General features: G+C 48.6%; 1 protein-coding gene across 1 annotated transcript; it reads right to left on the reverse strand.

Moving 5' to 3' along the window:
* Positions 1-140: 140 nt before the first annotated feature.
* On the reverse strand, positions 141-27,844 carry LOC102412567 (feline leukemia virus subgroup C receptor-related protein 2-like). The gene is made up of 10 exons (XM_045162021.1): positions 26,726-27,844; positions 20,861-21,002; positions 18,057-18,197; positions 10,651-10,718; positions 9,346-9,449; positions 5,863-5,973; positions 4,422-4,787; positions 3,807-3,849; positions 2,030-2,083; positions 141-271 (listed from the first exon to the last, which is right to left on the reverse strand). The coding sequence occupies exons 1-7, from the start codon at positions 27,308-27,310 to the stop codon at positions 4,601-4,603; spliced, it is 1,338 nt and encodes a 445-aa protein (XP_045017956.1). The 5' UTR covers positions 27,311-27,844; the 3' UTR covers positions 141-271; positions 2,030-2,083; positions 3,807-3,849; positions 4,422-4,600.

Genomic DNA, 27,844 nt, shown 5'->3' on the forward strand with positions numbered 1-27,844 from the left:
CATCTGCCCCACGGAGACAGGGCAAGCTCCGGAGTGGCTTCCAAGAGGCAGAGCGATGTCCTCCAAGACACAGATGTTCCTTCTGGTTCCCCCAGAAGCTGCTTGGTGAAGGCCGTGGGGCTGGAAAGCAGAACTGTGCTGGCTGGAGAGGTGGGGGTGGTCCGAGTCCCCAGAGTTGCTCCTCTGCCCTCTCTCAGAAATGCTCCTCCTGGACAGTGGTGGGGGCTTTGCTGCTCTTGCTGTCCTCCTCCACCTCCCCCTCCTGGGGTTTCTACAAGACAGACAAGGGGACAGCCCTTGGGGTGAGGAGGTAGGGACTCCACCCTGCTGAGTATCTGCCTGCCTGTATATCTGGAATCCGGGAGGAAGACCAGAGTCCCAGGCACTCAGCATCCCCGACTGAACAAGGACAAGGACAGGGGCTCTGGTCAACCACGGTGCTCCCTAGACACACACATCATCACGACAGGAGCGAAGGAGGAGCGAAAAGGTCAGCCTTCGGGGTCACCACAGCCTCAGGGACCATCTCACTGTGAGTGCCACTGAGCTCCGGTCACCCTCCTCCCCTTCTGACAGCCTCGCCCCACCTGGATGGACACCCATGTGGCTGTGGATGGGCCAGGTCTGCCCCCTCCTCAGGAGTGCTGACTGCCCCCGGTCAGGGGCAGCTCCCAGGTGAGGAGCATGGTTACCACATGTATGGAACAGACGCACAGTGAACTGTTACAAAGACAGGATGCAGTATGGCTCAAAGTATGTATATAGTAATATAGCTCCCCCAGAGAAGAAGAGACTTGGGTCTGTTTGTCATCAGATTTCTTGGGGACGATGGCTCAGAATTAGAAGTTCTTCAGGGTCACACTTGTTAGCTGGGTGGGATTAATATGCCCTGAAGATTATGCTCTGAGGCCCCTAAGTACTAACTGCCAACTTGGGCGTCTGTCTGCTGTTTTAGGAACACTTTGCTTCTTCCCTCAGGGGCTCATCTCGCTCCCAACAAGGCCTCAAGCACAGGCCGAGCCCCACACAGCTATGACCATTGAGGCTGGTGGAGCACATGCAGGCCACTTCAGCTGGACAAATGGCACTTCACCCGCCACGACGCCCAGGGCAGCCTGTGGCAGAGGCAACAGCAGGAGATCCAGCATCTGGTTCTCCATCTTGCTAACTTGTTGGCACCAGCTCGGCCTCATCCCTGAGAAGCCCTCACTCAGGAGGCCTCACTCAGCAGCCACCTTCTACCACTCACACCACCTCCTGTCTCTGACACACTCATGCACACACACCCGCCTCCTTCAGCGCCATCACCTTGAAGTCACAGATAAATAGGGCTTAGTGTCTCTGGGGCCGAGAACTACCAACTGGAAGAAAAATGGAAACCCAAACACAGATTGTCATCATTAGCGTCAGTCCTGACCAACTGGAAGTTCTGGCTCTTTCTGCCAATGACCCACCTCACTGATCAGAAAGCGCAGCTCTGGCCCGATGCGCTCCCTGCCCTGTCGTCCCCTGGCGCTGAGACTGAAGTCCTGGGACGGTCTGCAGGTCCCACTCACACCCGCCACCTCAGTGGGGAAATGATGGCTCCTTCAGGACGCCCTCTGACAGCCCTGACTCCCCTGGGACCAGCCCCATGTGCCTCTGACCCCCGTCCCACCCGGCGCCCCAGGTGCGAGGGAGGTGCGGACGCAGGGTGCATCCAGGACAGCCCCGTGAGGCTGCACCCACTGGCCTCCTGGCCCAACTCGCACTGCTTCCCACGGTCCACACGCACAGGACTGAGCCCTCACCGCCTGCTGGATAACAAACCTGGCCCACGGGGACAAGGATCCGCCTGTGTGACAGGGAAATGTGGGATGACCTAAGTAGGAAACAGGAGGAAATGGACATGCGTACATGGAGACGTGGGGTTGGGGGCAGCAGTGTAGAAAGGTTGTCAGACTCTCCTAAGGAAACAAGCAGAGTAGAAAGCCCAATGCACAGTGTACCCACAGGAAACACACAGGGAAATGAGTAAGATGTTACTTACTAAATTATCTCTGGTTGCTGCAAACATCAGCCCAGGACTTCCATTTCCCTAAATCTGAAAGGGAAACACAGATTATAAAGTAAATATAGCAAAATTTGTATCACTTCACACAATGGGTCACATTTCAAATTGAAACATTTTTACTAGAATCCATCCTGTTATCACAGGCATCTTTTACCCAGGCTCACAATCTATTCACCAAAGTGTCCCAAATCACATGTCCTCATCTGTGGCACAGGGCCCAGACCATCTCCACAGGGGTGATGCCAGGGTTCTCACAGGCTCCTGAGGAGACCACTCCTGTCTCAGGCATTCCCTGTGCCCCACTGAATGTCCTGTCCCAGGCGCCTCCCCCCACCTGCTCCCTGCTGCCCGCTGCCAACTCCAGAGCTTGAGATCAGAGGACAAAGACCTAACGATTAGCATCCGATCATCAAAAGGACTAAATATACCTGTTTCAGATTTAATTTTTCTTGTGGAAATTGGCAAAGATTTTTCAAACTGGTAAATACGTCAGTTTGGACCTTACATACTCTGAGAGCAGGGTAAACAAGTAGCGTTGACAGCACCTTTCTAGAGGACAGCTGAGTAATACACATCAAGGTCTTAAACATGGGCATGGCCACTGACCCGTTACTCAAGGAAATACTTTGCTCAAGAACAGGCCCAAAGATCCAGCTTCTGGGACACTGATCACAGTATTGTTTAAAATCAAAATTTAGAAACAACCTTAATGTTCCTGGACAAGAAAACTGTTAAATTGTGTTTATCCATGTGCAGTTCTTAGAACATTGTGCAGTCATTAAAGGTATGCTGCAAGTGGGGGGAAAAGTGTATTGTAAGAAACTAATGAACTGATAAAGCGCTGGCAACAAGTTAAAAAAAAAAGCACATAGAACAAGATTCCATTTCTATTAAAAAATACAGCTATGTACACTATTATATGTGGACACGAACATATATAAGAAATGCAAAAATAACAGCACCTCATCTCTAGCTGATGCTATTACAGGTGACCCTTAAATTTTTATACTTTTCCATATTTTTTAGTTATTTTACAAAGAAACATGTATTACCTCTGTAATAAGCTTTAGGTCTTTTCTTCTGTTTTTAAAGGAATATATCCTACTATGCTCCTTCTTAAAGCTGAAAATTCCTTTCATCCTGGCTCAGACTTGAAACCTAACAGTTTGATTAAAATACTCCGTAGCCCATTAGCGCAATTGGGAAGCACTTTTCTGTTCTGGATCAAACTCCTGGTCCTCTCCCCTTTCACCATCAATGCCTGCTTCCTGACTTGTCCTTATAGAGCCTTGCTGGCAACCCACTGGTCTCTCCATCCCCTGGCACTGCCTGGGGGGCAGTCACATGCCAGGAGAGCCACTGCCTGGAGACCACCACCATGATGGGGCGATGGAGCCAACCCCCAGCCTTCCTCCCCAGTCACCAATCGAGGCTGAGAGGAGAGGAGCCGGGGCCTCGGGACTTGTCTCAGGACCCCGGGGTGGGTGCTGCTCTGTAGACTGACGCAGGGACCAGCTCTGGGGGCCAGAGCAGGGAGGCCAGGAGCAGGGAAGGAAGTGGCAGAAAAACCCGGAGAGGGCAGCAGAAAAGTGGGGCTGAGCCCCACGGAGGAAACCCTTTGCCTCCACGTGTGTGACGCTGAGCGGCTCTCACAGCCACCAGTCCCCCGGGTGCTCCCCCCGCTTCCCCCCAATGCCACAGCCTCAGCAAAGTCTGTGCCCACATCTCAGCCCAGCAGCTCCCACATACTCACATTCTCAGGAGCCTCTGCCTCCGGAGATCTGCCTTAGTGAATGCTAAGATCAAGGGAGGACAAAAAGGGCGAGTTATCAAGCAAAGCAATGGTCAAGCTCATCCACGAGAGGGAGCCCTTAACTCTCCTAAGGGTCACGGGTATCCCACCTCCTTCAGAGCTTCCAGGTATCTGGAGGTTCCACCAGCCAGCTTGACAGAGCCTGGGAACCACTGCTGTGCCGGACAGGAAGAAGCCAGTGACGACACTGGCCTCCATGCATAGACCCCTGATATTTGCAGGGAGTTTGCACACAGTGCTCCAAGCCTCACAGCCATCTCCATTCTACAGATTAGGAAAGTGGGGCTCCCAGAGGCTGTCCCCTTGCCCAAGGTCAAGGGCTATGGAGGTCAGTGTCACAGTGCAGGGTTCCAACAAGGGTCTATTGTGGGTAGGGTGGGGGCAAAGCCCATGCTCATGCCTCCCAAAGATACTTCCTCACGAGCCCTCCGCTTTGCACCACTGCACCAGTGTCCCGGATCTGTGTGATCAGTCAGGACACAGGGGTCTGAATCTGCCAACAGCGTAAACTCAGGTGCAGTCAGAGCATCACTTTGTCCTGAGACCCTGACTCACTAGTGAGCACTGCTCCAAGGGTCAGGAAGACACACAGGAAGATGTTCCCAGGCATGGTTCCATAGTTGTCGATAATCTGGCCCTGGGAGATGGTGAAGATGATCCCGAATACCTGCAAAGACACGGAGAAGACAGGAAACAGGGGCCCAGCCACGCAGCCCACAGGGAGCTGAGCTGCCTTATGCAGCGCCTGCACCCGCTGAGCCCAGCAGGGAACCCAGACTCACAGCTTCAAGGCCACCACCCAACGAGAGGCCTACCTGGGCAGACACATTGAGGAGGCCAGACGACACAACTTCTGATTCCGGGTATGTCAGCTCCACGGCAAACTCAAACCCCAGAGTGAGATAGCCGGTTATGGAGAAGCTGACGACCAGATCACAGAAACAAGGTGATGGAGGACTTCCGGAACAAGGAGGACAGGAACCCATCTCCTCCGTACAACTCCGTACGGCTTTGCCTGTTGTCTTTCTTCCCATCAAGACATTCCAGGCCCTTGAAAACCCGGCCAGGCCAAGGAAACAGGGACCCTTGCAGGCCAGAAAGGAGCTGAGGCTATTTTCTCAGTGGCCCTTTGGGGATCCCTGTTCCTTCTGCATCCAACCATCAGTTAGACAGGGCCAGCATTTACAGGAGGGTTGGGATGCCTGGAGTGTTCAGCCCTCAGCTGAGAACTGCTGTGTGATGGGTTCACAGCCCTGGGCTGGCAGGGGAAGTCCCTAGATATTGACCAGCTTCTCCATGGCTCTCTGGGACTCAAGAGGAGGGGCTCAGAGTCTTGAGTGTCCTTCAGAGAGGTGCCAGCAAAGCAGGACTCAATATCTCTCTCTCTCTCTCTCACACACACACACAGTCATGTATAGCGCATGAAAAATAATTGGGAGGTGACAATGAGCAGAGATCCCTGTGGACAGGTTCTTTCTCATATAACAGGTCTAGAAAATGCCAGTTCTGTGATCTGACATATGCACCACACCTTCTGCTGCTTTCACATCTGTAATCATTCTCATGACTTCTAACACCTGCATACATATGGCAGGCCACTCTTATCTTCTGGGTCTCAGAGCAGTTATGTGACATGCCTGGGGTTTCAGATAGTCCCTGGCATAAGTGACATTAGGACCCACCCTTTTTGATTCCCAGACCCGTGTGCTTTCTGTGGCCCCTTGTTGTCCCAGGCAGAGTTCATAAAGACAGGACATTTCCTAGCGTCCTAGAGATTTGTGAAGGACACGGTCCATCTCATCAGCATGCATGGGCCTGGAAGCCCCCAGGGAGCCTTCTGAAATCTGACAGGTGAACATGACCTCTGGCCACCATTTGCGTCTTTCTGGAGGTCAGTGAGAGGCTGCAGAGGGACTCCTATTGCTTCTAGGAGGTCAGAGCTTTAGGAGCCATGCGGTGGTGCTTTCCAGTTAAGCAGGTGAGAGGTGAAACTTACCCAATTATCCCAGCAGCGATGTATACTATCCACAGGTGTCCCAGGTTCAAGGTCCCTGTGTACCCCGCCATGCCCACCAGAGTCATGATGTAGAGTACCAGGGTGGTCTCCCTACAAAGAGAGGTGAAGGCTCTAAGCGATGGCCCACAGACTTCACCAAGATCTTTCCTTCCTCCCTCCCACCCTCCCTCCCTCCCATCCTTCGGGCACCTACTATATGTCAAGTCCTCTGCTGTGTGCTAGGACATCTACTCACATGGACACGGTGTCTATGTGGTTAGTGGACAGAAGACCCATGATCACACAAATAGTTCTTGTGCTCAGAGCTACCAAGGGTCAGACCAAGACAGTATGAAGCCATCTTGAGGCATGTGTGTTCTGCTGTAGACCCCTCTCAACAAGATCACTCTGCACCTGGACTTGACACATCCTACCTACATAAAAGAAGGGCACAGCTCTTTCGTCTCCTTCTCCTTCACCAAAAAAAAAAAAAAAACAGGGGCACACACCAGCTGTGGTCAGGTGGCAGTGGTCACAGGACCAAGAAGCCCATTCTGCTTGTCTGCATCGCCCCCCGACCCCCAGACACTGGCGGGCAGGGACCTGACTGTGAGAGTCTCTGTCGTCTCTGAGTCCTTCCTCTTGCCACCTGCACACGTGCAGCACAGCTTTTCCTGCTGAATCTGAACTCCTCCACTCCTGACAGTGCAGCTGAGAGAACAGTCTCCAGCCCTGAACTAGCCCCTGATTCCAAAGCCCAAGGGAGAAAGCTGCGCCCCGTCCCGGGAGCGTGTCCCTCTGCTGGTCCCTCAGAAGGCCCATCAGTGCTGGCTTCCGTTTCGGGCTCACCATGCCTGTGCCCCTCCACGCATCTCTCCCCCAGGTTGCCCCTCAGGACCGCTGTGGCCCTGACTCCTGCACTGGGACCAGCCCCCTCTCCCTGTCCTCCTGACTGAGGTCAGGGACGCACAAGGCACCTCCTTGTGCGCTCTGGCCACGAGCATCAGGACTCAGACCACGAAAGCTCAGAGCCTGCCCTCATTTCTGCTGAAGCCAGAAACAAGGTGGGGTGGCTGGCAGGTGTATACTGTGCTTACGTCAAACTAATATTGCACTTGTTGGATGCCAGAGATTCTCTTAAGCACTTTACATGCAGTTAGTATTTCATTCAACTCTTACAAAGGGTGTGCAAGACAAGTCTGTACAACTATCCTGAATGTGACCAAAGAGGAAACATGAAGCTCAGGTTACATATCCAAAGTCATGCACGCAGTAACCGCATAGCTAAGGTTTGAACCCAGAGCTGGGATTGGAAATCTGTGCTCTTTCTACTCCCCTACACAGGAATACTAATACCCTGTTAGTCTTTGGAAAAGAGCAACAGCCTCTGAAGGACACACCTCCCTCCTGGGTCTTCAGAGCAGCTGCTGAGGTCAGAGGGCCTTCATCTCTTCTCACCCTGCTCCCCGCATCCAGGCCCTCCCGCTGCACAACCCAGCCCCATGGACACCCATCTCCCTTGCTGACCACACAAGCTCACCTTTTGCCATATGTCTTTACACACAGCTTCTTCTCAAACCACTAGCCTGTCTGCAAAACTATCTGTAGCCTCAGCCAGACATAAATGGACCTGACCATCCAATTTCCGTCTCCAAACCAAAGGGGACCCACCTGAGAGCCTCAGGGAGAAGGAACAGGCACCAAAATGCCCAGATGACAGAGCTCCCCCACCCTTTCTCTGCCCAAGTAGTGGAGCGGAAAGAAGAATGTCCATGCTGATTGCAGGATGCGGACATCAAATGCCACTAGGAACCGTGTCAGCTAGACTCTGCAGTGTCCTCCCAGCCTTTCACTGTCTTTTCTGGTTCATCTGAATCATCTGGTTGCCCACATCCCGGCCCCGCCAACATTTCAATCCCTCCTTTCTGTTGCCACAGAGCAAGCCTGGAAGAGAAATGCTGCTATTCCCTGGTTCAAGGGTGGCCAGTCCTCACTGCTTGAAGCAAGCAATTGGCATATGGCAGAAAGGAGGCAGTAGCCCAGCTCCACCAGTAGTAATTAAGTCCGGCCGGGCTCCTCCTTGTGTCCAGCCAGGCAGCCACATCCCCAGGGAGGGCCTCAGTTGTCCTTTGCCGAGGGCAGCCAGAGGGAGCCCTGGTCTGACCAGAGCCTCACAGAAGAGGGTTTGTGTGCAGAGAACAGGTCTGCCTCTATCTGTCGCCTCCAGACACTGGGAACTTTGGAGGCCTTGACAAAGCAGCCCAGAATACTGCCCTGCTCAGCGCAGGACAGCCCAGGCAGCTGCCCCACTGAGCAGCATTAACTGAGCACCCAGTGGATGAGGAGCACGGGACAGACACAAGTTGAGCCTCTGTTTCCAGAGCACTTTCTCCAAGGCTGGCTACTGAATCAAGGCATTTGGGTTAATTTTTAAATGCAGACTCCCCTACTGAATTGACATCCATGAGGGTGGAACCCAGGGATCTGTGTTTTTAGTAAGTGTCCTGGCTGCTGCTGCTGCTAAGTCGCTTCAGTCGTGTCCGACTCTGTGTGACATAGAGTCACACAGATGGCATAGATGGCAGCTCACCAGGCTCCCCCGTCCCTGGGATACTCCAAGAAAGAACATTGGAGTGGGTTGCCATTTCCTTCTCCAATGCACGAAAGTGAAAATTGAAAGTGAGGTCGCTCAGTCGTGTCCGACTCTTAGTGACCTCATGGACTGAAGCCTACCAGGCTCCTCCGCCCATGGGATTTTCCAGGAAAGGACACTGGAGTGGGTTGCCATTTCCTTCTCCAATTCATGAAAGTGAAACGTGAAAGTGAAGTCGCTCAGTCGTGTCTGACTCTTAGTGACCCCATGGACTGAAGCCTACCAGGCTCCTGTGCCCATAGGATTTTCCAGGCAAAAGAGTACTGGAGTAGGGTGCCATTGCCTTCTCCGATTAGCCTGCAATCCACTAAAATTTTAGTGGCTCTTAGAAATGCACTGGGTAATCAGGACTAAACCATATCACAGTATTTACCAATGACGTGGAAGCAATTGCAAGGTAATACACTGAAAACTGTTGGAAGCACAGAGCACCCTGGTTAACCCCATGGGGTCCATGAAGGAGCCATGGAAACCTGGCAATGGAACTACCTTCTCATCCCCACTCTTTGGCGTTTCCACATATGTCCAACTGCTGATCCTTTTCTATGTTTCTTTTCTCCTTCCTCTGCTTCTTCCATGATCTACTTGGATGGAACTCAGAAAGGCCTGACATCCTCTATCTCTAATCTTCCTATGGTCCCCACAGGGAAGGCACTGCTTCCCTCATTTTATAAATGAGGAAACTGAGCCTCCAAGAAGATACATCTAAACTGCCTCCTTGACCACTCAGACCCCAGCTGCTGCAATCACATCCTCGGAGCCATGTTCCTAATGAACATGTCATTTCATAACACAGTCTCCAATTCAGTCCAAGAGGAAGAGTCACTTACTTGTAGGTTTTGGTCCTATCCAGCCAGATGCTTGAGATCACAGTCCCAAGCATTCCTGCAACAGCAATGGTCAGGCCGATTCTTCCAACTATCACACCTTCCTCCTGGAAAAACCACAGCCCCAAGGATCACTCAAGGATGGAACAAGACATCTGATGGGGTGCAGTCACCATCAGCCAAAGGAGTAAAGGCAAGTAGCTGGCGTGACATTAGAGCCAGTTCTCAGAAAGTATTAGAACAAGATGACCTGTAAGAAGCTTCCAGCGGGGACAGAATCCTAGAATAATTGCTCCTCCCAACATAATATAACCCTGGATGTGTGTGGATCATACTGAATCCTGGGGGAAAATAAATTCTACCCTAGAACCACTTTTAGATAGATTTTTAAAAATATAATCTTTATAGGAAACCTTGGTCATTATTCCCATCTCTAAGATGGAAAAACTGTATATATATATATATATATATATCCAAAGATTCCATACTTAGATTTTTTTTCCAGCTATCAGTGCCAAAGGGATAGAAAGATAATAATTATATATATTTAAAGTGTTTTTAGAAGCCAGACAGCCATGCTGGGGATTTTTATATCATCATCTCATTTAATTCTCCGAATTCCCCACCATATGGTTAGGAATCAATAATCCCCATATACTCATATGAAGACTCTGAGGCACAGTGAGATTAGCCCACTAGCCCAAGGTCATGGGGCCTTTATTAAGTGCAGAGGTAGGATTCGAACTCAGAGCTGTCACCCTCCAACAGTGGAACACTCAACGCACAGTGGCCCATGCTCCCACAAGCATGAGACCCTTGATTTTTAAAAGGAGGCCTGGGCCTTGGATTCTTGATTCTAAATACTCAGAGTCCCATTCCCAACCCTCCCTGGTTCTGGAAACATTTGCAACAGGCTTTCTGTTGAGCCACTAAGCGTTTAAAATCAAACCTTGTCCCCATTTCACAACTGAGATGTTTCAGCTGCGAGTCTGTGTGTATGTGTTTGCCTCCTATGTTGTCCGGCACCACGTTATGTACCTTACACATATATATCTTAGCATTTACTTTCTAAGCCTCAACTAATCTTTCAATAAGTAATTAGGCTTCTTCTGAGAAAAGAAAATGAGAGCTAAGAGACCGTAAACCAGTTTATCACACATCTGAGTTCTATTGGCGGTAGGGCTGAGCCCCAGAGCCACCTCCCTCCAAATCCTGGAGCTCACACCATAGCATGCTGCCTCCCCAGCTCCTGCCCAGACTAAAGATGGCCTTCTCTCAGGACCCAGCAGGTTTGGGGAACACCCTTACCGGGTAGTGGAAGATCACCATGCGATTCAGCAGGGTGCACAAGGCATAAAAAGCACCAGCATTCAGACCTGAAGGAGGCAGGGAGAAACACAGCATTAGGGGCGTTCTCCTGCTGGGGCCATGGCTGACTTCTGCCCCCAGAGGTGAGAGGTCAGAAATGCTCACCTCCTTGCAGTGAGAGTGGTGCCCTCAGAGAAGAAGAAATGTGCCAAAACAAACAAAAGTAATCACTTTAATCTCTTCTTAACCACACAGCATTGCCGACTCATCCCTTTAGCTCTGTCCTGGAAACCCAGGTTCCAGAAAGTACATATTACTCCCAGTCAGAACTGTCTACATCCCTCTTAAGGGTTGGCCTGACCTAAGGGTTCAGTTTAACTACTGGACACCTTTCCACCTCCTCCTGATGACCTATGCCCCCTAAAGAATGCTCCAGACCTCTGACCCCTGACAACATTCCCTCTGCAGGTAGATTGTCACCTCTTTTCAACATCCCTCTTTCAACTCTCGTCTCAGATTCCATATCACCCAAAATCCTATATTTGAAATCAGAAAGGACCCTAAAGAACATCTAGTTGATGCTCCTGATTCATTGATTCATCCATCAAGTAAATGGAGCACCTAGAATACATTTTAGTAATTGGTGTCATTAGAGAATGAGGCCATTTGTCCAAAACCATATAGTGACTGTGTAACTAAGATGAGACTAAAACTGATCCAAAGAAAAGGGCCTCCTACCCTCCCTTCATGATAATGGTTATGATTGTGGTGACGCTCACACGACTACCACTGGCACACTTGGCATTGGGTCCACTTAGAAAGATGTAAGACAGGACCCGGTGCCCAGGCAGGGCAGCCTCAGGAACTGATGGTGATGGTGGTGGTGATGGTGATGATGTTGGTGGTGCTGGTGGTGATGGTGGTGGTGGTGGTGGGGGTGGTGGTGGTGGTGATAGGTGGTGGTGATGATGTTGGTGGTGCTGGTGGTGATGGTGGTGGTGGTTGTGGTGATGGTGGTGGTGGTGATGATGTTGGTGGTGCTGGTGGTGATGGTGATGCTGGTGATGCTGGTGGTGGTGGTGGTGATGGTGGTGGTGATGATGGTGATGGTGATGCTGGTGATGCTGGTGGTGGTGGTGGTGGTGGTGATGGTGGTGGTGATGATGGTGATGGTGATGCTGGTGGTGATGGTGGTGATGGTGGTGGTGGTGGTGATGGTGGGGCTGGCAATGGGGGTGATGGTGGTGGTTGTGGGGGTGGTGGTGCTGGTGGTGGTGGTGATGGTGGTGGTTGGGGTGGTGGTGGTGATGGTGATTGTGGTGGTGACGGTGGTGGTGGTGGTGGTGATGGTGATGGTGGTGGTGGTGTTAGTGACGCTGGTGGTGATGGTGATGGTGGTGGTGGTGGTGATGGTGGGGCTGGCAATGGGGGTGGTGGTGGTGCTGCTGGTGGTCTTGGGGGTGATGGTGGTGGTGATGGTGGTGGTGGTGATGCTGGTGGTGGTGGTGATGGCGGTGGTTGGGGTGGTGGTGGTGACGGTGGTGGTGGTGGTGGTGATGGTGATGGTGGTGGTGGTGTTAGTGACGCTGGTGGTGATGGTGATGGTGGCAGAGGTAGTGATGGTGGGGCTGGCAATGGGAGTGATGGTGGTGGTGGTGGTGATGCTGGTGGTGATGGTGGTGGTGGTGATGGTGGGGCTGGCAGTGGGAGTGATGGTGGTGCTGGTGGTGATGCTGGTGGTGATGGTGGTGATGGTGATGGTGGTGGTGGTGGGGCTGGCAATGGGGGTGATGGTGGTGCTGGTGGTGATGCTGATGCTGGTGGTGATGGTGGTGGTGGTGGTAGTGATGGTGGGGCTGGCAATGGGGGTGATGGTGGTGGTGGTGGTGGGGGTGATGGTGGTGGTGATGGTGGTGGTGGTGGTGATGGTGGGGCTGGCAATGGGGGTGGTGATGGTGATGCTGGTGGTGATGGTGGTGGTGGTGGGGGGTGATGGTGGTGGGGGGTGATGGTGGTGATGGTGGTGGTTATGCTGGTGGTGGTGGTGGTTACGCTGGTGGTGATGGTGGTGATGGTGATGCTGGTGGTGGTGGTGGTGTGGGTGATGGTGGTGGTGGTGGTGATGGTGGGGCTGGCAATGGGGGTGATGGTGATGGTGGTGGTGATGCTGGTGGTGATGGTGGTGATGGTGGTGGTGATGGTGGTGGTGGTGGTGATGGTGGTGGTGGTGATGGTGATGGTGGTGGTGATGGTGGTGGTGATGGTGGTGGTGGTGATGGTGGGGCTGGCAATGGGGGTGATGGTGATGGTGGTGGTAATGCTGGTGGTGATGGTGGTGGTGGTGATGGTGGTGGTGGTGATGGTGGGGCTGGCAATGGGGGTGATGGTGATGGTGGTGGTGATGCTGGTGGTGATGGTGGTGGTGGTGATGGTGGTGGTGGTGATGGTGGGGCTGGCAATGGGGGTGATGGTGGTGGTGGTGGTGATGCTGGTGGTGATGGTGGTGGTGGTGGTGATGGTGGTGACGCTGGTGGTGATGGTGGTGGTGGTGGTAGTCATGATGCTGGTGGTGATGGGGGTGGGGGTGATGGTGGTGGTGGTTGAGGTGGTGATGGTGGTGGTGATGATGGTGATGCTGGTGGTGGTGGTGGTTACGCTGGTGGTGATGGTGGTGGTGGTGGTGGTGATGCTGGTGGTGAGGGCAGTGGCATGTCCTTATGTACTTGACACTTTTCTAAATACCTTACAGTCCTAATAAGATAAAGTAGGTCATATTCTCTTCCAATTTTATAGATGTGAAAGGTACACTCAGATTTGAGAAACAATTATACAGAGGTCATTCTGGAAGACTCACCAGGGGTCTTTTTAATTTCAGCTAATTTTGAGGCTCACGTGACTGCCACTGGCACACCTGGCATTAGGCCCACTTAGAAGGACATAAGAGAGGACACGGTGCCCAGGGATGGCAGCCTCAGGCACCCCTCTTCACTGGAGCCAGTCCACAGGACCCCAGGCCACAGAGCCACTCAGAAGCCATCCTCTTTCGCCCCCAAGCAGATGGCTCAGCGCAGGGAAACATGGGCATGGCCCCCACCCTGCATCAACCCCTCCCAGGAGCCACTATTGTTTGTAACTCATGCACAGGCATAGTTGCCAGGATCCCCGTAAAGGACAGGCCCATGGAGAGAGTCGCTGTGCTCAGAGAAGGACAATGAAGGGCTTCCCAACAGGGGTGAGAAGATGGCCCAGGAGGGGGATCAAGCTGGTAGAGCAGTGGGACGTGGAGCTCATCTTCTCCCACCAAAACATTAGAAACACACCTGCAATGGAACAAATCACACAGAACAGCTACCGAACACTGACAGAAGCCCCCAGACTTCCATAAAGACGAGAAAACCTCCACAAAGAAGGAATCAGGGTGGGGCCTCTGCCCCAGGAGGGAGCTGTGAAGGAGGGAAGGTTCCTGCACCTGGGGAGGCCTCCTCACCAGGAAGGGGATAAAACTGGATGAGGAAGAGCTTCTGAGCCCAGGAGGAGGGCACAGCAACTGGTTTGTCAAAGGCAAAAAGGAGAATGACCGGCACAGAAGGCCAGCACCGTCTCCCGGCACCTCCCAGCCTGAGATACTCCTCCGTCGGTCTGGGCAGGGACTGAATGATGAAGCTCAGGCTTCAGAGGTCAGACCCAGGGAGAGGTCCAGGGTTGGCTGCGTGAAAATAGCCTGAATAGGTGACTGCGGCAAAGGAGGGTGAACTTAGATGCTTGGGCTTGCCAGAGAGGCAAGGTGTCACATGAGGGGAGGGGCAGGACCACCATAAGAGCTTCTTTCCCTGTGAGCATGCCCAGGAAACAGGACACCACTTACAGGAGGTCCAAGGAGAGCACAAGTCACCACTGTCCTGGTGGGCTCCAGGGGCAGGCACAGATTGCCACTAGGAGACCCATGAGTAGGCGCCAGGCCCTGTGCCCACTGTCCTGGGGGCACGCAAGGCCTGCTGTAACTGCACACCCCATATCACTGGGATAACAGCCAGCACACATTGAGGGAAGAGGCAGCAAGCATCTAAACTAAAAGCAGCCTCTCGATTCCAAAAGAGAGGGCAGAGGAGAAGGACTTGAGCTCACTTCCTCTTGCAAAAATGCCAAACTTGGAAAAAGAATGAAGGCACAGACTGAGAACTTACAAGAGATGTTCAACAAAGAGCTAGGAAATATAAAGAACAAACAGAGGTGAACAACACAGTAACTGCTATAAAAAACACACTAGGAGGAATCGATAGCAGAATAACTGAGGCAGAAGAGCACATAAATGAGGTGGGAGACTGAATGATGGAAATCACTGCTGTGGGACAGAATGAAGACAAAAGAATGAACAGAAATGAGGGCTGTCTCAGAGACTTCTGGGACAACACTAAACATACCAACACTTGCATTGCTGCTGCTGCTAAGTCACTTGAGTCGTGTCTGGCTCTGTGCAGCCCCATAGACGGCAGCCCACCAGGCTCCCCCATCCCTGGGATTCTCCAGGCAAGAATGCTGCAGTGGGTTGCCATTTCCTTCTCCAATGAATGAAAGTGAAAGTGAAGTCGCTCAGTCGTGTCTGACCCTCAGCAACCCCATGGACTGCAGCCTACCAGGCTCCTCCATCCATGGGATTTTCCAGATGAGAGTACTGGAGTGGGGTGCCAGTGCCTTCTCCAACACTTGCATTATAGTGGTCCAAAAGGAGAATAGAGGGCATGAGAAAATATTTGAAGAGATTATAGTCAAAAATTTCCTAATATGAGAAAGTAAACATTCACTCAAGTCCAGGAAGCAGAGAGACTCCCATACAAAATAAACCCAAGGAGAACATGCAGAGACACGTATTAATCAAACTGACAAAATTAAAGACAAAGAAACTATTAAAAGCAACCAAGGAGAAGCAACAAATAACATACAATGGAACTCCCATAAGCTTGTCATTGTTCAGTTGCTAAGTCATATCCGGCTCTTTGTGACCCCATGGACTACAGCACACCAGGCTTCCCTGTCCTACACTGTCTCCTGGAGTTTGCTCAGACTCATGTCCATTGAGTTGGTGATACCATCTAACCTCTCATCCTCTGTTGCCCCTTCTCCCCTGCCCTCAATCTTTCCCATAAGGTTATCAGCTGATTTTTCAGCAGAAACTTTGCTGGCCAGAAGGGAATGGCAAGATATATTTGAAGTAATGAAAAGGAATAACCTACAACTAAGAATACTCTACCTAGACAGGTCATTCAGATTTGACAGAGAAATTAAGCTTTACATATAAGCAAAAGCTAAAAGAATTCAGCAGCACCAAATCAGTGTTATAACAAATCCTAAAGGAATTCTCTAGGCAGGGAAAAAAAGAAAAGGCAACTACAATCAAGAAAATTGCAAATGGGGAAGCTCACTAGTAAAGACTAACATAAGGTAGAAAATAATCCACACACACATAGGATATCAAAACCAGCAATCATGAGGAGCAAACAAATGCAGGATATTGGAAATGCACTTGAAATCAGAAGACCAGCAACTTAAAACAACCCTTATATATAGAGCTTTATCAAAAGCTATGAAAACCACAAACCAAAAACCTATAATAGATACACAAGAACAAAAACAGCAACCCAAACATATCACTATAGATAGACATCCAATCACAAGAGAAGAGAATAAAAGACAAAGGGAAGAAAACAGACTTTCAAAAACAAATCCTAAACAATTAACAAAATGGCAATAAGAACATTCACATTGTTAATTACCTTAAATGTAAATAGATTAAATGCTCCCACCAAAAGACATAGACTGACTGAATGGATACAAAAAGAAGACCCATATATATGCTGTCTATAAGAAACCCACTTCAGATCTAGGAACACACACAAACTGAAAGGGACTGAATGAAATAAAAAATATTCCATGCAAATGGAAATCAAGAGAAAGCTAGAGCAATACTTATATCAGACAAAATAGACTTTAAAGAATATTACAAGATACAAAGAAGGACACTACATAATGATCAAGGGATATATAAAAATTATATATATATATGCACTCAACATAGAGGCACCCAAATATATAAGGCAAATGCTAACAGCCATACAAGGAGAAATCAACAGTAACACAATAATAGTAGGGACTTATAAGCTGGTTCTTTGAAAAGATAAGCAATATTGATAAACCTTTAGCTAGATTCATCATGAAAAAAAGGGAAGGAACACAAAATCATAAATTAGAAAGGAAAGAGGAGACGTTAAAACTGACACCACATAAATACAAAGGGAGACTACTATAAAAAACTATATGCCAATAAACGGACAACCTTGAAGAAATGGACAAATTCTTAGAAAGACACAGCCTTCTGAAACTGAACCGGAAAGAAGTAGAAAATATGAACAGACCAACTGCAAGTTCTGAAATTAAAACAGTGACTTAAAAACTCCCAACAGGAACTTTCCTGGTGGTCCAGTGGTTAAAATCTGCCTTCCAATGTAAAAGGGATGTGGGTTCAATCCCTGGGCAGAGAACTAAAATCCCACATGCTGTGTGGCCAAACTAATAAACAAAAAACATAAAAACAACAATGCAGTACACCCAGTTAGACTTGACTTTCAGGAAAATAATTTTTTAGTATAAAAATGCCCCAAATCCAGATACATCAGGTCTCTTCTTTCACATTTCTAGTTGAAGTACATGCCTGGACACATCTGCTTCTTACCATACCTGATGTTATCTTGCATTCAGGTAAAAAAAGGAGCCAAGTGAGCAGATGAAGGATTGGTTGGGGAATGATTCACGTAGTAAGACTCATGTAAACATCCATCCATACATTCATTCAATCACCCATTTAACAATTGTCAGCTTGGAGTACCTGCTCTAGGCTATAATTTCTCCTACTGCTGAGGAAATATATAGGTTAATAGACATAAATCCCTACTCTCAGGGAGTTCCTAGTTTGTGGGAAAACAGACCTGGAAATGACTTATCGTGTCTGACTCTTTGTGACCCCATGGACTGTAGCCTACCAGGCTCCTCCATCCATGGAATTTTCCAGGCAAGAGTACTGGAGTGGGTTGCCATTTCCTTCTCCAAAGATGTACTAAGAACAGCACAATAAATGGTCACCTAATACTGCTTCACAGCAGACATACTGGGGGATAAGACTTGGAGGGTCAGCGGGCATGTTGCCAGGTGACTTAACAGGGGAAGGAATGGTTTCCTAGGTAAACTTAAAGGAACAGAGAAGACTCTGCGGCACAGCTGGCTCTTCTGTTTAACCCTAAATGATGACTTTACATATACATTTGGGATCTGGAAACAGTAAGATACACAGAAACATCAGGTCTCTCGTCTCAAATGCCCAGTTCCAGTACACCCCAGACACACGTGTATCATACCATAGGTGATGACTAGCAGCACAAAGTTGAGGTTTTTGAAGAGTTGGATGATGGAACTTAAGTACGAAGCATCACTAGACACCAAGGCATAGCTCAGGGACTGGGCCCTGCTGGAGGGATGTTTAGGTTTCTCTTTGAACACTGAAAGGAAAAAAACAGAGATCATTGCAAGTCCCCTGGTCCTACTCCTGCAGAGCTGACACACGGATAAGAGCTGACTCCCTCATCTGAGAAGGGGCTCAGACTCCAAAAGGAAATATTAACTCTTTGATTAAATCCTCTCGAGTCTCCTCTCTTGAAGCTGCATCTCACTGTCTGTGGCTGAGGGGCTGGTCCTTTGACTACTTTTTCTTAATGACCTTTGGACAGCTGCGATCATTGGACTTTTCAGGCAGTGCTCAAGGATAAAGGAGTCCTGTAATAAATGGCAAATACCAAATGGCAGAGCATTGAAAAATCCCATAGTAACCAGTGGACAGAAAGGAAGTGAGAGCTGAGGCTCTGGGATTAGTGGGCCCAGATGGGGACTCAGTCCCAGAGCTCCTCCCAGGGAAAGGGCTGGGCTGCCCATGCTGAGCACAGAGCCTGGCACCTGCTGCCAATAAACATTCCCTGAGTGAAGGAAGGAGCTGTTCCTATTGCAGAGACCTCGAGTCCCTCCCTAGTTTCTCAGAGTGTGAATCGGACATCTTCCTCTTGAGAAACCAGAGGACTAACACACACTCCTGCAGGACTGGGGCTCTGATAGGAAGGACCGGGGAGGGACAGTGGGAAAACCATTCTCCGTAGGTTCTAGCTTCAGTACAGCCGGTACAGTCCATTTCACTGCACTGACTGCTGTCCAGTTCTCTGGGGGCCAGATCAGTTTAACCAGCTGTCTGCCTAAATTGGTCCCCCAGCTGAAGCACCATCTTCACCCCCAGACTCCATAAGAACACTTGTAAAAGGTCGGGAGACTGTCTCCATTTAGAGGAAGCTCTGGAAATGAGGTTTAATCACTTGAAGATCAAATGATCCCCCCCTGCTCAGACAACCCTCCAGCCCAGACTACTGGGCCCTGCTTCTTCCTTCTCTGGAAATAGTCTTGAACAACCTACCACCTTTGGGAACCTCTCATCCATTATCTGGCCTGTTCACCTCCCTTTCTATTATGTGTATGTGCTGTGCTTAGTCGTGTCTGACTCTTCGCAGTGCCCTGGACTACAGCCCACCAGGCTTCTCTGTCCATGGGGATTCTCCAGGCAAAAATACTGGAGTGAGTAGCCTATCCCTTCTTCAGGGGATCTTCCCAACCCAGGAATCAGACCAGGGTTTCCTGCATTGCAGGCAGATTCTTGACCAGCTGAGCTAACAAATTGGTCCCAAGTTTTCTATTAGTGGAAAGAAATCAGGGAAAGAAATGTTTTGTTTTTTAATATCTGTAATGGCAGGGTTTGCTCAGGGACTTGCCAACTGCAAACCACAATTCAGATAAGATTTTTCAGTTCTTTTTACTCAACGACTGTGTGTGTTTAATAGTAAAATGTCACGCTGTAGAAATGTCCTACCTTCACATCTCAACTGCAAAGGACCAGGCCCTCATTTGCTACAAACACAAGGATTGACAACTAGGGTTACATTACAGTTTGAAACTTCAGTTCTGGCTGAGATTGTTTTCAGCCACAGCTTCACAGCTTCCCACCTTTCCAGGAGCAAGAAGGAACTCCATCCAAGAGATCCTGTGAGCTTTGAAAAGCCGTCAGGCAGCCCCTCCTCAGCTTGGACCCAGGGAGGGAATGACAGTGAGAACAGCTGGATGAGGTGCGTGATCATAAAACTGTTTGACTGTGGAGGTGAGGCCGGCAGGGAGGAAGGAAAACTTAAACATGTGTGGTGGAATTTTCAGATATTAAGAGACAGCTGGTTAATCTTTAAAGACAAATGACTCACTGAGAATGAACACTTCTTCTGCACTCTTTCTGAATTTATCACAGCCTGTGTGATATCACTCAGATGATAAAAGAGGATATAAATCATATTAACCAAATATCTCAATGCTTAGATATATATTCATATAAAATTAATAGTAGTTTTTGAGGTTTCTGGTTGGGGTTAGCTGGTACAATGGTGATCCTTTTCTTTATGCTTTTTTGTGTGTATTTTCTAGATTTTTCCATAATAAGCCTATCTTATATACCTTTTTAAAAAGTATTTTAGAAATGTGGCCCCCAGGTATTTTCAGGTGAACGTATGAGAGGACTACTGTTTGTAGGTCAATCCTGTTTTGTTCCAGAACTTTAGAGTATGGAGTTAAACAATTTAGGCTTGAATCCAATCTCTGCCACTTACTATCTGATCTTGAATACCTTCACTCTCCTCAAGTATCAGTTTCCCCTTAGTTAAGTGAACTGAGAGTGGGACCCCCTCTCTAGGGCACTTGAAGAGTCAGTGAGATCAGGCACACTCAGCACAGGGCCTGTGACATCATAAATGCTCACCGGGGTTTCATCAAGGAAATCGGTAGGCTGCCCATTAATTCTAATGAGGTCACGCTAAGAAACTGGTGAATTACAGCTAAACTTTACTGAGCAGCTAACAAAGTACACAGGACCAGCTAGCACTGTATGAGCAGCAACTACTCAGGCTATAAGGCTTTTAAGGTCTTTAGACCATTAGAAGCCCAGCCTCCAGTTTCTGTAGATATATTTTATAGAATGCATGGTACCTAGAATGGTGTTCTAGGGTCATGTTCATAAGGTCCTCACCCAAGTCAGCAGGACTTCCCTCCATCCTCACCGACCCCTTAAATCTGCTAATGACCTTACCGACAATGACAAGGATGAAAAGCAGAGTGGCCACCCCTGCTGTTACGTAGAACATGATGCTGATATAGTAGGCAAGCTCATCAGGGTTGTCGATGTTGGGTACCGAGACAGCAGGGACCAAGAACCCAAGGGCAATTCCAAGCTATAGAAGACAGAGAGAATCAATAGTAGTATAAGTGTCCAAGAGGGGACAGTACACACTTAACCCACTCCTAATAAGAATCATAATCCCCAACTTCCGTTCTCTCTTAGAACACAAACAGGGATTGTTTTCCCTCTTAAGACACCACAGAGATCTTTCTTTTGCTTCACAATTCAACTTATGTACATTCATGACACCCCTCGGTATCAACCCTATTGAAAAAATTATAGTTGGAGTTCTCAATGCAAGCTGGCTCTTCTCTAGCTGCAAACTACTGAACAATGTTCCTATACTCCCATCGCTAAGGTAGAATGAAATCATGCCATTTACAGTAACACTGATGGACCTAGAGATTCTCATACTGAGTAAAATAAGTTAGACAGAGAAAAACAAATATCATTATGATATCTCTTAAATGTGGAATGCTCAAAATCTTTCAAGCTAGGTTCAGCAGTATAAGAACCAAGAACTTCCAGATGTACAAGCTGGGTTTCGAAGAGGCAGAAGATTCAGAGATCATGTTGCCAACATTTGTTGGATCATGCAGAAAACATGGGAGTTTCAGAAAAAACATCTCCTTTTGCTTCATTGACTACATGAAAAGCTTTGACTGTGTGGATCACAACAAACTGTGGAAAATTCTTAAAGAGATGGGAGTACCAGACCACTTTACCTGTCTCCTGAGAATTCTGTATCTGGGTCAAGAATCCAACAGTTAGATCATTACATAGAACAACTGACTGGCTCAAAATTGGGAAAGGAGTACCACAAAGTGGTATCCCTGCTTATTTAACTTATATGCTGAGTTGCTGCTGTTTAGTCGCTAAGTCATGTCCAATTCTTTGCCTGCCAGTCTCTTCTCTCCATGGGATTCTCCAGGCAAGAATACTGGAGTGGGTTGCCATTTCCTTCTCTAGGGGAACTTCACAACCCAGGGATCGAAGCCATGTCTCCTGCATTGCAGGCAGATTCTTTACTACTGAGTCACCTGGGAAACCCATATGCAGACTTTATCATGTGAAATGCTGAGCTGGATGAATCACAAGCTGGAATCAAGAATGCTGGGAGAAATAGCAGCAACCTCAGATATACAGATGACACCACTCTAATGGCAGAAAGTGAAGAGGAACTACTAAAGAGCTCTTTATGAGGGTGAAAGAGGAGAATGAAAAAGCTGGCTTGAAACTCAACATTCAAAAAACTAAGATCATTTCATCTGGTCTCATCACTTCATGACAAACAGAAGGGGAAAAAGTAGAAGCAGTGGCAGATTTTCTTTTTCTTGGGCTCCAAAACCACTGCATACTGTGATTGCAGCCGTGAAATTAAAAGATGCTTGCTCCTTGAAAAAAAATCTCTGACAAACCTAGACGGTGTATTAAAAGGCAGAGACATCATTTTGCTAACAAAGATCCATATTTTCAAGCTGTGTTTTTTACAGTAGTCATGTACAGATGTGAGATTTGGACTATAAAGAAGGCTGAGCACCAAAGAATTGATGTTTTCAAATTGTGGTGTTGATGAAAACTCTTAAGAGTCCCTTGGACACCAAGGAGATTAAACTAGTCGATCCTAAAGGAAATCAGTCCTGAATATTCATTGAAAGGACAATGCTGAAGCCAAAGATCCAATACTTTGACCACCTGACCAGAGGAGCCAACTTATTGAAAAGATCCTGATGCTGGGAAAGATTGAAGGTAAAAGGAGAAGACGGTGGCAGTGGATGAGATGGTTAGATAGCATCACCATCTCAATGGACATGAATTTGAGCAAACTTTGGGAGATAATGGAGATCAGAGGAGGCTGGTATGCTGCAGTCCATGAGGTCACAAAGAGTCAGAAATGACTGAGAGACTAAACAACAACAATAACAATATGTGGAATCTACAAAAAGGGTACAAAATGAACTTATTTACAAAACAGAAATAGAGTTAAAGGTGTAGAAAACAAATTTATGATTACCAGGAGGACATAAGGTGGGGGTGTGGAGGGATAAATTGGGAGATTGTGATTGACATATACATACCATTATATATAAAATAGATTGCTAATAAGGACCTACTATAACACTTAAGGTGTGTGCATCACAATAAACTGTGGAAAATTCTGAAAGAGATGGGAATACTAGACCATCTGACCTGCCTGTTGAGAAACCTGTATGCGGGTCAGGAAGCAACAGTTAGAACTGGACATAGAACAACAGACTGGTTCCAAATAGGAAAAGGAGTACGTCAAGGCTGTATATTGTCACCCTGCTTATTTAACTTATATGCAGAGTACATCATGAGAAACACTTGGCTGGAAGAAGCACAAGCTGGAATCAAAATTGCTGGGAGAAATATCAATAACCTCAGATATGCAGATGATACCACCCTTATGGCAGAAAGTGATGAAGAACTAAAGAGCCTCTTGATGAAAGTGAAAGAGGAGAGTGAAAAAGTTAGCTTAAAGCTCAACATTCAGAAAACTAAGATCATGGCATCCAGTCCCATCACTTCATGGCAAATAGATGGGGAAACAGTGGAAACAGTGGCTGACTTTATTTTTCTGGGCTCCAAAATCACTACAGATGGTGATTGCAGCCATGAAATTAAAAGAAAGATGCTTACTCCTTGGAAGGAACGTTATGACCAACCTAGACAGCCTATTAGAAAGCAGAGACATTACTTTGTCAACAAAGGTCCGTCTAGTCAAGGCTATGGTTTTTCCAGTAGTCATGTATGGATGTGAGAGTTGGACTATAAAGAAAGCTGAGCACAGAAGAACTGATTCTTTTGAACTGTGTTGTTGGAGAAGACTCTTGAGAGTCCCTAGGACTGCAAGAAGATCCAACCAGTCCATCCTAAAGGAGATCATTCCTGGGTGTTCATTGGAAGGACTGATGCTGAAGTTGAAACTCCAATACTTTGGCTACCTAATGCAAAGAGCTGACTCATTTGAAAAGGCCCTGATGCTGGGAAAGATTGAGGGCGGGAGGAGAAGGGGATGACAGAGGATGTGATGGTTGGATGGCATCACCGACTCGATGGACTTGAGTTTGGGTAAACTCCGGGAGTTGGTGATGGACAGGGAGGCCTGGTGTGCTGCGGTTCATGGGGTCGCAAAGAGTCGGACATGACTAAATGATTGAACTGAAGTGAACTCATACCACTTACTATATAAAACTCTACTCAATACTCTATAATGGCCTATTTTGGGAAATAATCGAAAAAGGGTAGCTATATGTATATCAATAATGGAGTCACTTTACTGTACACCTGGGGCTAACACAACATTGCAAATCAACTATATTGTATAAAAAAAAATTTTTTTTTAAGTACCATTAGGTAAAACATAAATTTGGTGTGCTCTGCTGTGTCAGGTTTGCAGAAAGGAATGGGGTGTTGGGAGACACAGGATAGGGGAGAGGGGAGGGCTGCTACTGCTAAGTCGCTTCAGTCGTGTCCGACTCTGTGCAACCCCATAGACGGAAGCCCACCAGGCTTCGCTGTCCCTGGGATTCTCCAGGCAAGAACACTGGAGTGGGTTGCCATTTCCTTCTCCAATGCATGGAAGTGAAAAGTGAAAGTGAAGTCGCTCAGTCTTGTCTGACTCTTAGTGACCCCATGGACTGCAGCCCACCAGGCTCCCCAGTCCATGGGATTTGCCAGGCAAGAGTACTGGAGTGGGCTGCCATTGCCTTCTCCGAGGGGAGGGCAAAGGTGAGCAAAACCTCCATCAAGTTTTCTATTATTTTGAACGTGGCTTTTTCCTGGTTGGGCATATGTTTGGTTGTTGTCTTAGAAAAACTCCCATAAGAAAGCTATTTTAGCCACTTTCTAGTTTACTTCATGTATCTGTGGGAGGGACAAGGGTGTGGAGCTTCCTGGTCCACAATCTACTAAGGGACAGGCTGGGTGGGAAGGTCAAGGGAGAAGAAAACTGAAGACGTAGACTTAATTCCACAGAATTGTCAGGCCCTCAAGACTGCCTGCCAAGGCAACACGGCCAGGACAGAAGTCAGGCCAGGCTACCAGAGCCTCCTCCCATGCAGTGCACTGAGCTGAAGGTCAAAGAAGCAGGGTTAGAAGCTTCTGCTGTGGTTCCACCTCACAGACCTGCAGGGCCTCTACCACCCTGCTCCGCACGCCCCAGGGGTCCAGGATATTTTCAGAACCTCAACTGAATCAGAATTATAAGCGCTGCCCCAAGCCCACCCTCCCGTCTCACTCTGGAGAATGAGCTCCCAGCTCCTCCCCTGGGAGCTGGACCCTTCCTACAGCAGCACAGACACGCCAGCCCTGACAGGAACCCGGCTCCAGGCAGGAGGGCGCCTTCCCAGGGCGCGGAGCTCCTCTCTCCTGCTGATTTCACGTCTGATCACAAACCTCGCCTGGGAAGCCAGGTGGAAACACAGGCGCCTGGCCTCTTCCCTGGAGGATCTGATTGGGAAGTCCAGGTGAGGGCCCAGGCATCTGTCATCTGTCCTGGACCCACAGGTGAGGTAAATGGGCACCATTTGAGGGAGCACTGGTCTAGTTTCCTTCCCGGAGTGGCCAGCCTCTGAGCTCACCCACCTGCCTGTATCTTTGGTGAGGGCTTTGCATGAAGGAGAAACCAGAACTGGCATTCAGTTCCCCTTTACCTTCCCTAGAAGTCTCACCCTGGAAGTCTAATATAACCCACAATTTCAAAACTTTTAAAATAACAATAATTATAATAAGTTTTTGAGTTTTATCAGCATATAAAAAAAGAGTTTGTAAGCTAGACTCAAAAGACAAATATTATTTGATTTTGGTTATATGCATTATCTAGAACATGCAAATTCATAGAAAGTAGAAGAGCTTACTAGAGGCAGGAGGAGGGGGAAAGGACAGGTTGTTATTTAACCGGTATAGAGTTGTTGGGGATGAAGAAAAAAAGTTTTGGGTACATATATTGGTAATTCTTATACAACCTTGTGAAAATAATGCCATTGAATTAATTGTACATGTATGACTGGGTAAAATTACAAATATGTCTATTTCAACACAATTTAAAAAATCAGGTTCATAACATGCCCAACTTTCTGGCCCATGAACTCATGGAGATGCAAAGAATTTAAGACTCTCCTTTCAGAATGAAGGAAAAACAAAGGCTTTCCAGGACTTTCCATGGTTTGTAGGCCTTGGAAATCAGAGCAGCAGTTCTACTCTATCCTCCTGCACTCAACTCTAACCTCCAGGGAAGGAGTTGGGCCCCAGGCTCTGACCCGCTGTCCTGGCCTCAGCTGTGTGTAAGGAAGGTGAGAGCAACACCAGGGCCACCAGGGCCCTGCTCTGCTTTCCACGGGGTATGGGAGATGCTGCGCTTGAGGAAAGATGGTTGGACGGGCAAAAAACATCTGCCAAACTCTAAGACACAGAATAGTCTGACTATTCTGTGCAGGAACTGCTCCCCAAGAAAGAACAGCAGCATAGAACTCACAGGTTCAAGCTGGTGAAGTAAATTGAGCAATGAGATCATAAAGATGGCGACAGCAGGCTTTCTGCCTGCAGAGGAGATACCATGGGTGACGGGAAAGGCCCATCCTTCTGTCTCCCCACTTTTCTCACACAGTCACTCAGTCACACTTAGTCAGACTCAGCCACACTTCACCTAGGGTTGCAAACACTGTTGCAGTCGGAAAACACAGGTTTCACACAGTGGGGCAGTTCGGTACAATGAACACTCAGTCCCCAGTGAACACCCACTCCTCCACCCACCTGATTGCCGAGGACAGCTATGGAGCAGGCGGTTGACACCTCATCATCTCCAAACCAGACGGAAGCAATGCGGGAGGGCATACCCAGGATGAAGACCTGGGCCACGGAGCAGACGACCTGGCCCAGCACCGTGACTGGGAAGAGATGCGGCTGCAGGCTGCCCAGCTTCACCCAGGCCCCCAGGCAGTTGAGAGCGGAGCCAGTGAGGGCGATGGTCCGCAGGCCGAACTTCTCCAAGAGCCAGGCCACCGGCAGGAGCAGAGGGATGTAGGCCAGCATGTAGCACATGGACAGCCAGTCGATGGCAAAGGCACTGACCCCGTAGAAGTTCATGAAGATGTTATTGATGGAGCCGTACTGGATCCACTGGAAGGCGTTGCACATGGAGTAGCAGCTGAACACCAGGACCACCACCCACCGGCGCTTGCTCACCTTGATCATGAACTCTCTGTCCAAGACTCTGAACAGGGTGTAGCCACGGGCTTCAGCCTCGAGTGGGGACATCTGAGAAGGGGTGCCATCATGCTCCTGTTGGTTCAGATCTTCATCCTCCATGACTCCAACCTGTACCGGAGCCCTGAGCATGTGCTAGGGACTCCAGCAGTCTTAAGAGACAGTGCTTTAACCGGTTCTCTGAAGCCCTCAGGCCACTTGCCCTGCCTGTTGCAGAGTCCCAGAATAAAGGGAGGCCTGAGCCTACCAAAGAGCCTAGAGTGGGGCTCCCTGTGCTCCCCTCCCAGTTACTGCTCCCACTTGGCCTTTATGTCCTCTGTCCCTGACTGCTATGCCCTAGGCTGGTGGAAAATGCCTCAAGCCAGTTCTGGCAACCTCCCAAGGCTTTCTGGCCAGTTCAACCCATCAAAAACAGTTATCTCCTTGCACAAGAACTTTACAGGACTCTGATAGCTCTAGGGTGGGCATTGGGGCCTGGCTCCACCTCACTCCCCCACCCTAATTCCCAACCCTTTTCGCTAGACTTTCAGTATAAAGAGAAATTTGTAGATTTCCCAGGCTGGTTGTGTTCTTGGGATAAAGTGAGTTATAGAAAACTTGTCTCCTATTTGCTTTCCCCCAGACCTGGTCTTTTGTTAGGGAACTCAGATTTGCAGCTAATTGGCA

This window comes from Bubalus bubalis, chromosome 11 (genome assembly GCF_019923935.1).
Source record: "Bubalus bubalis isolate 160015118507 breed Murrah chromosome 11, NDDB_SH_1, whole genome shotgun sequence".
Taxonomy (NCBI): Eukaryota; Metazoa; Chordata; class Mammalia; order Artiodactyla; family Bovidae; genus Bubalus; species Bubalus bubalis.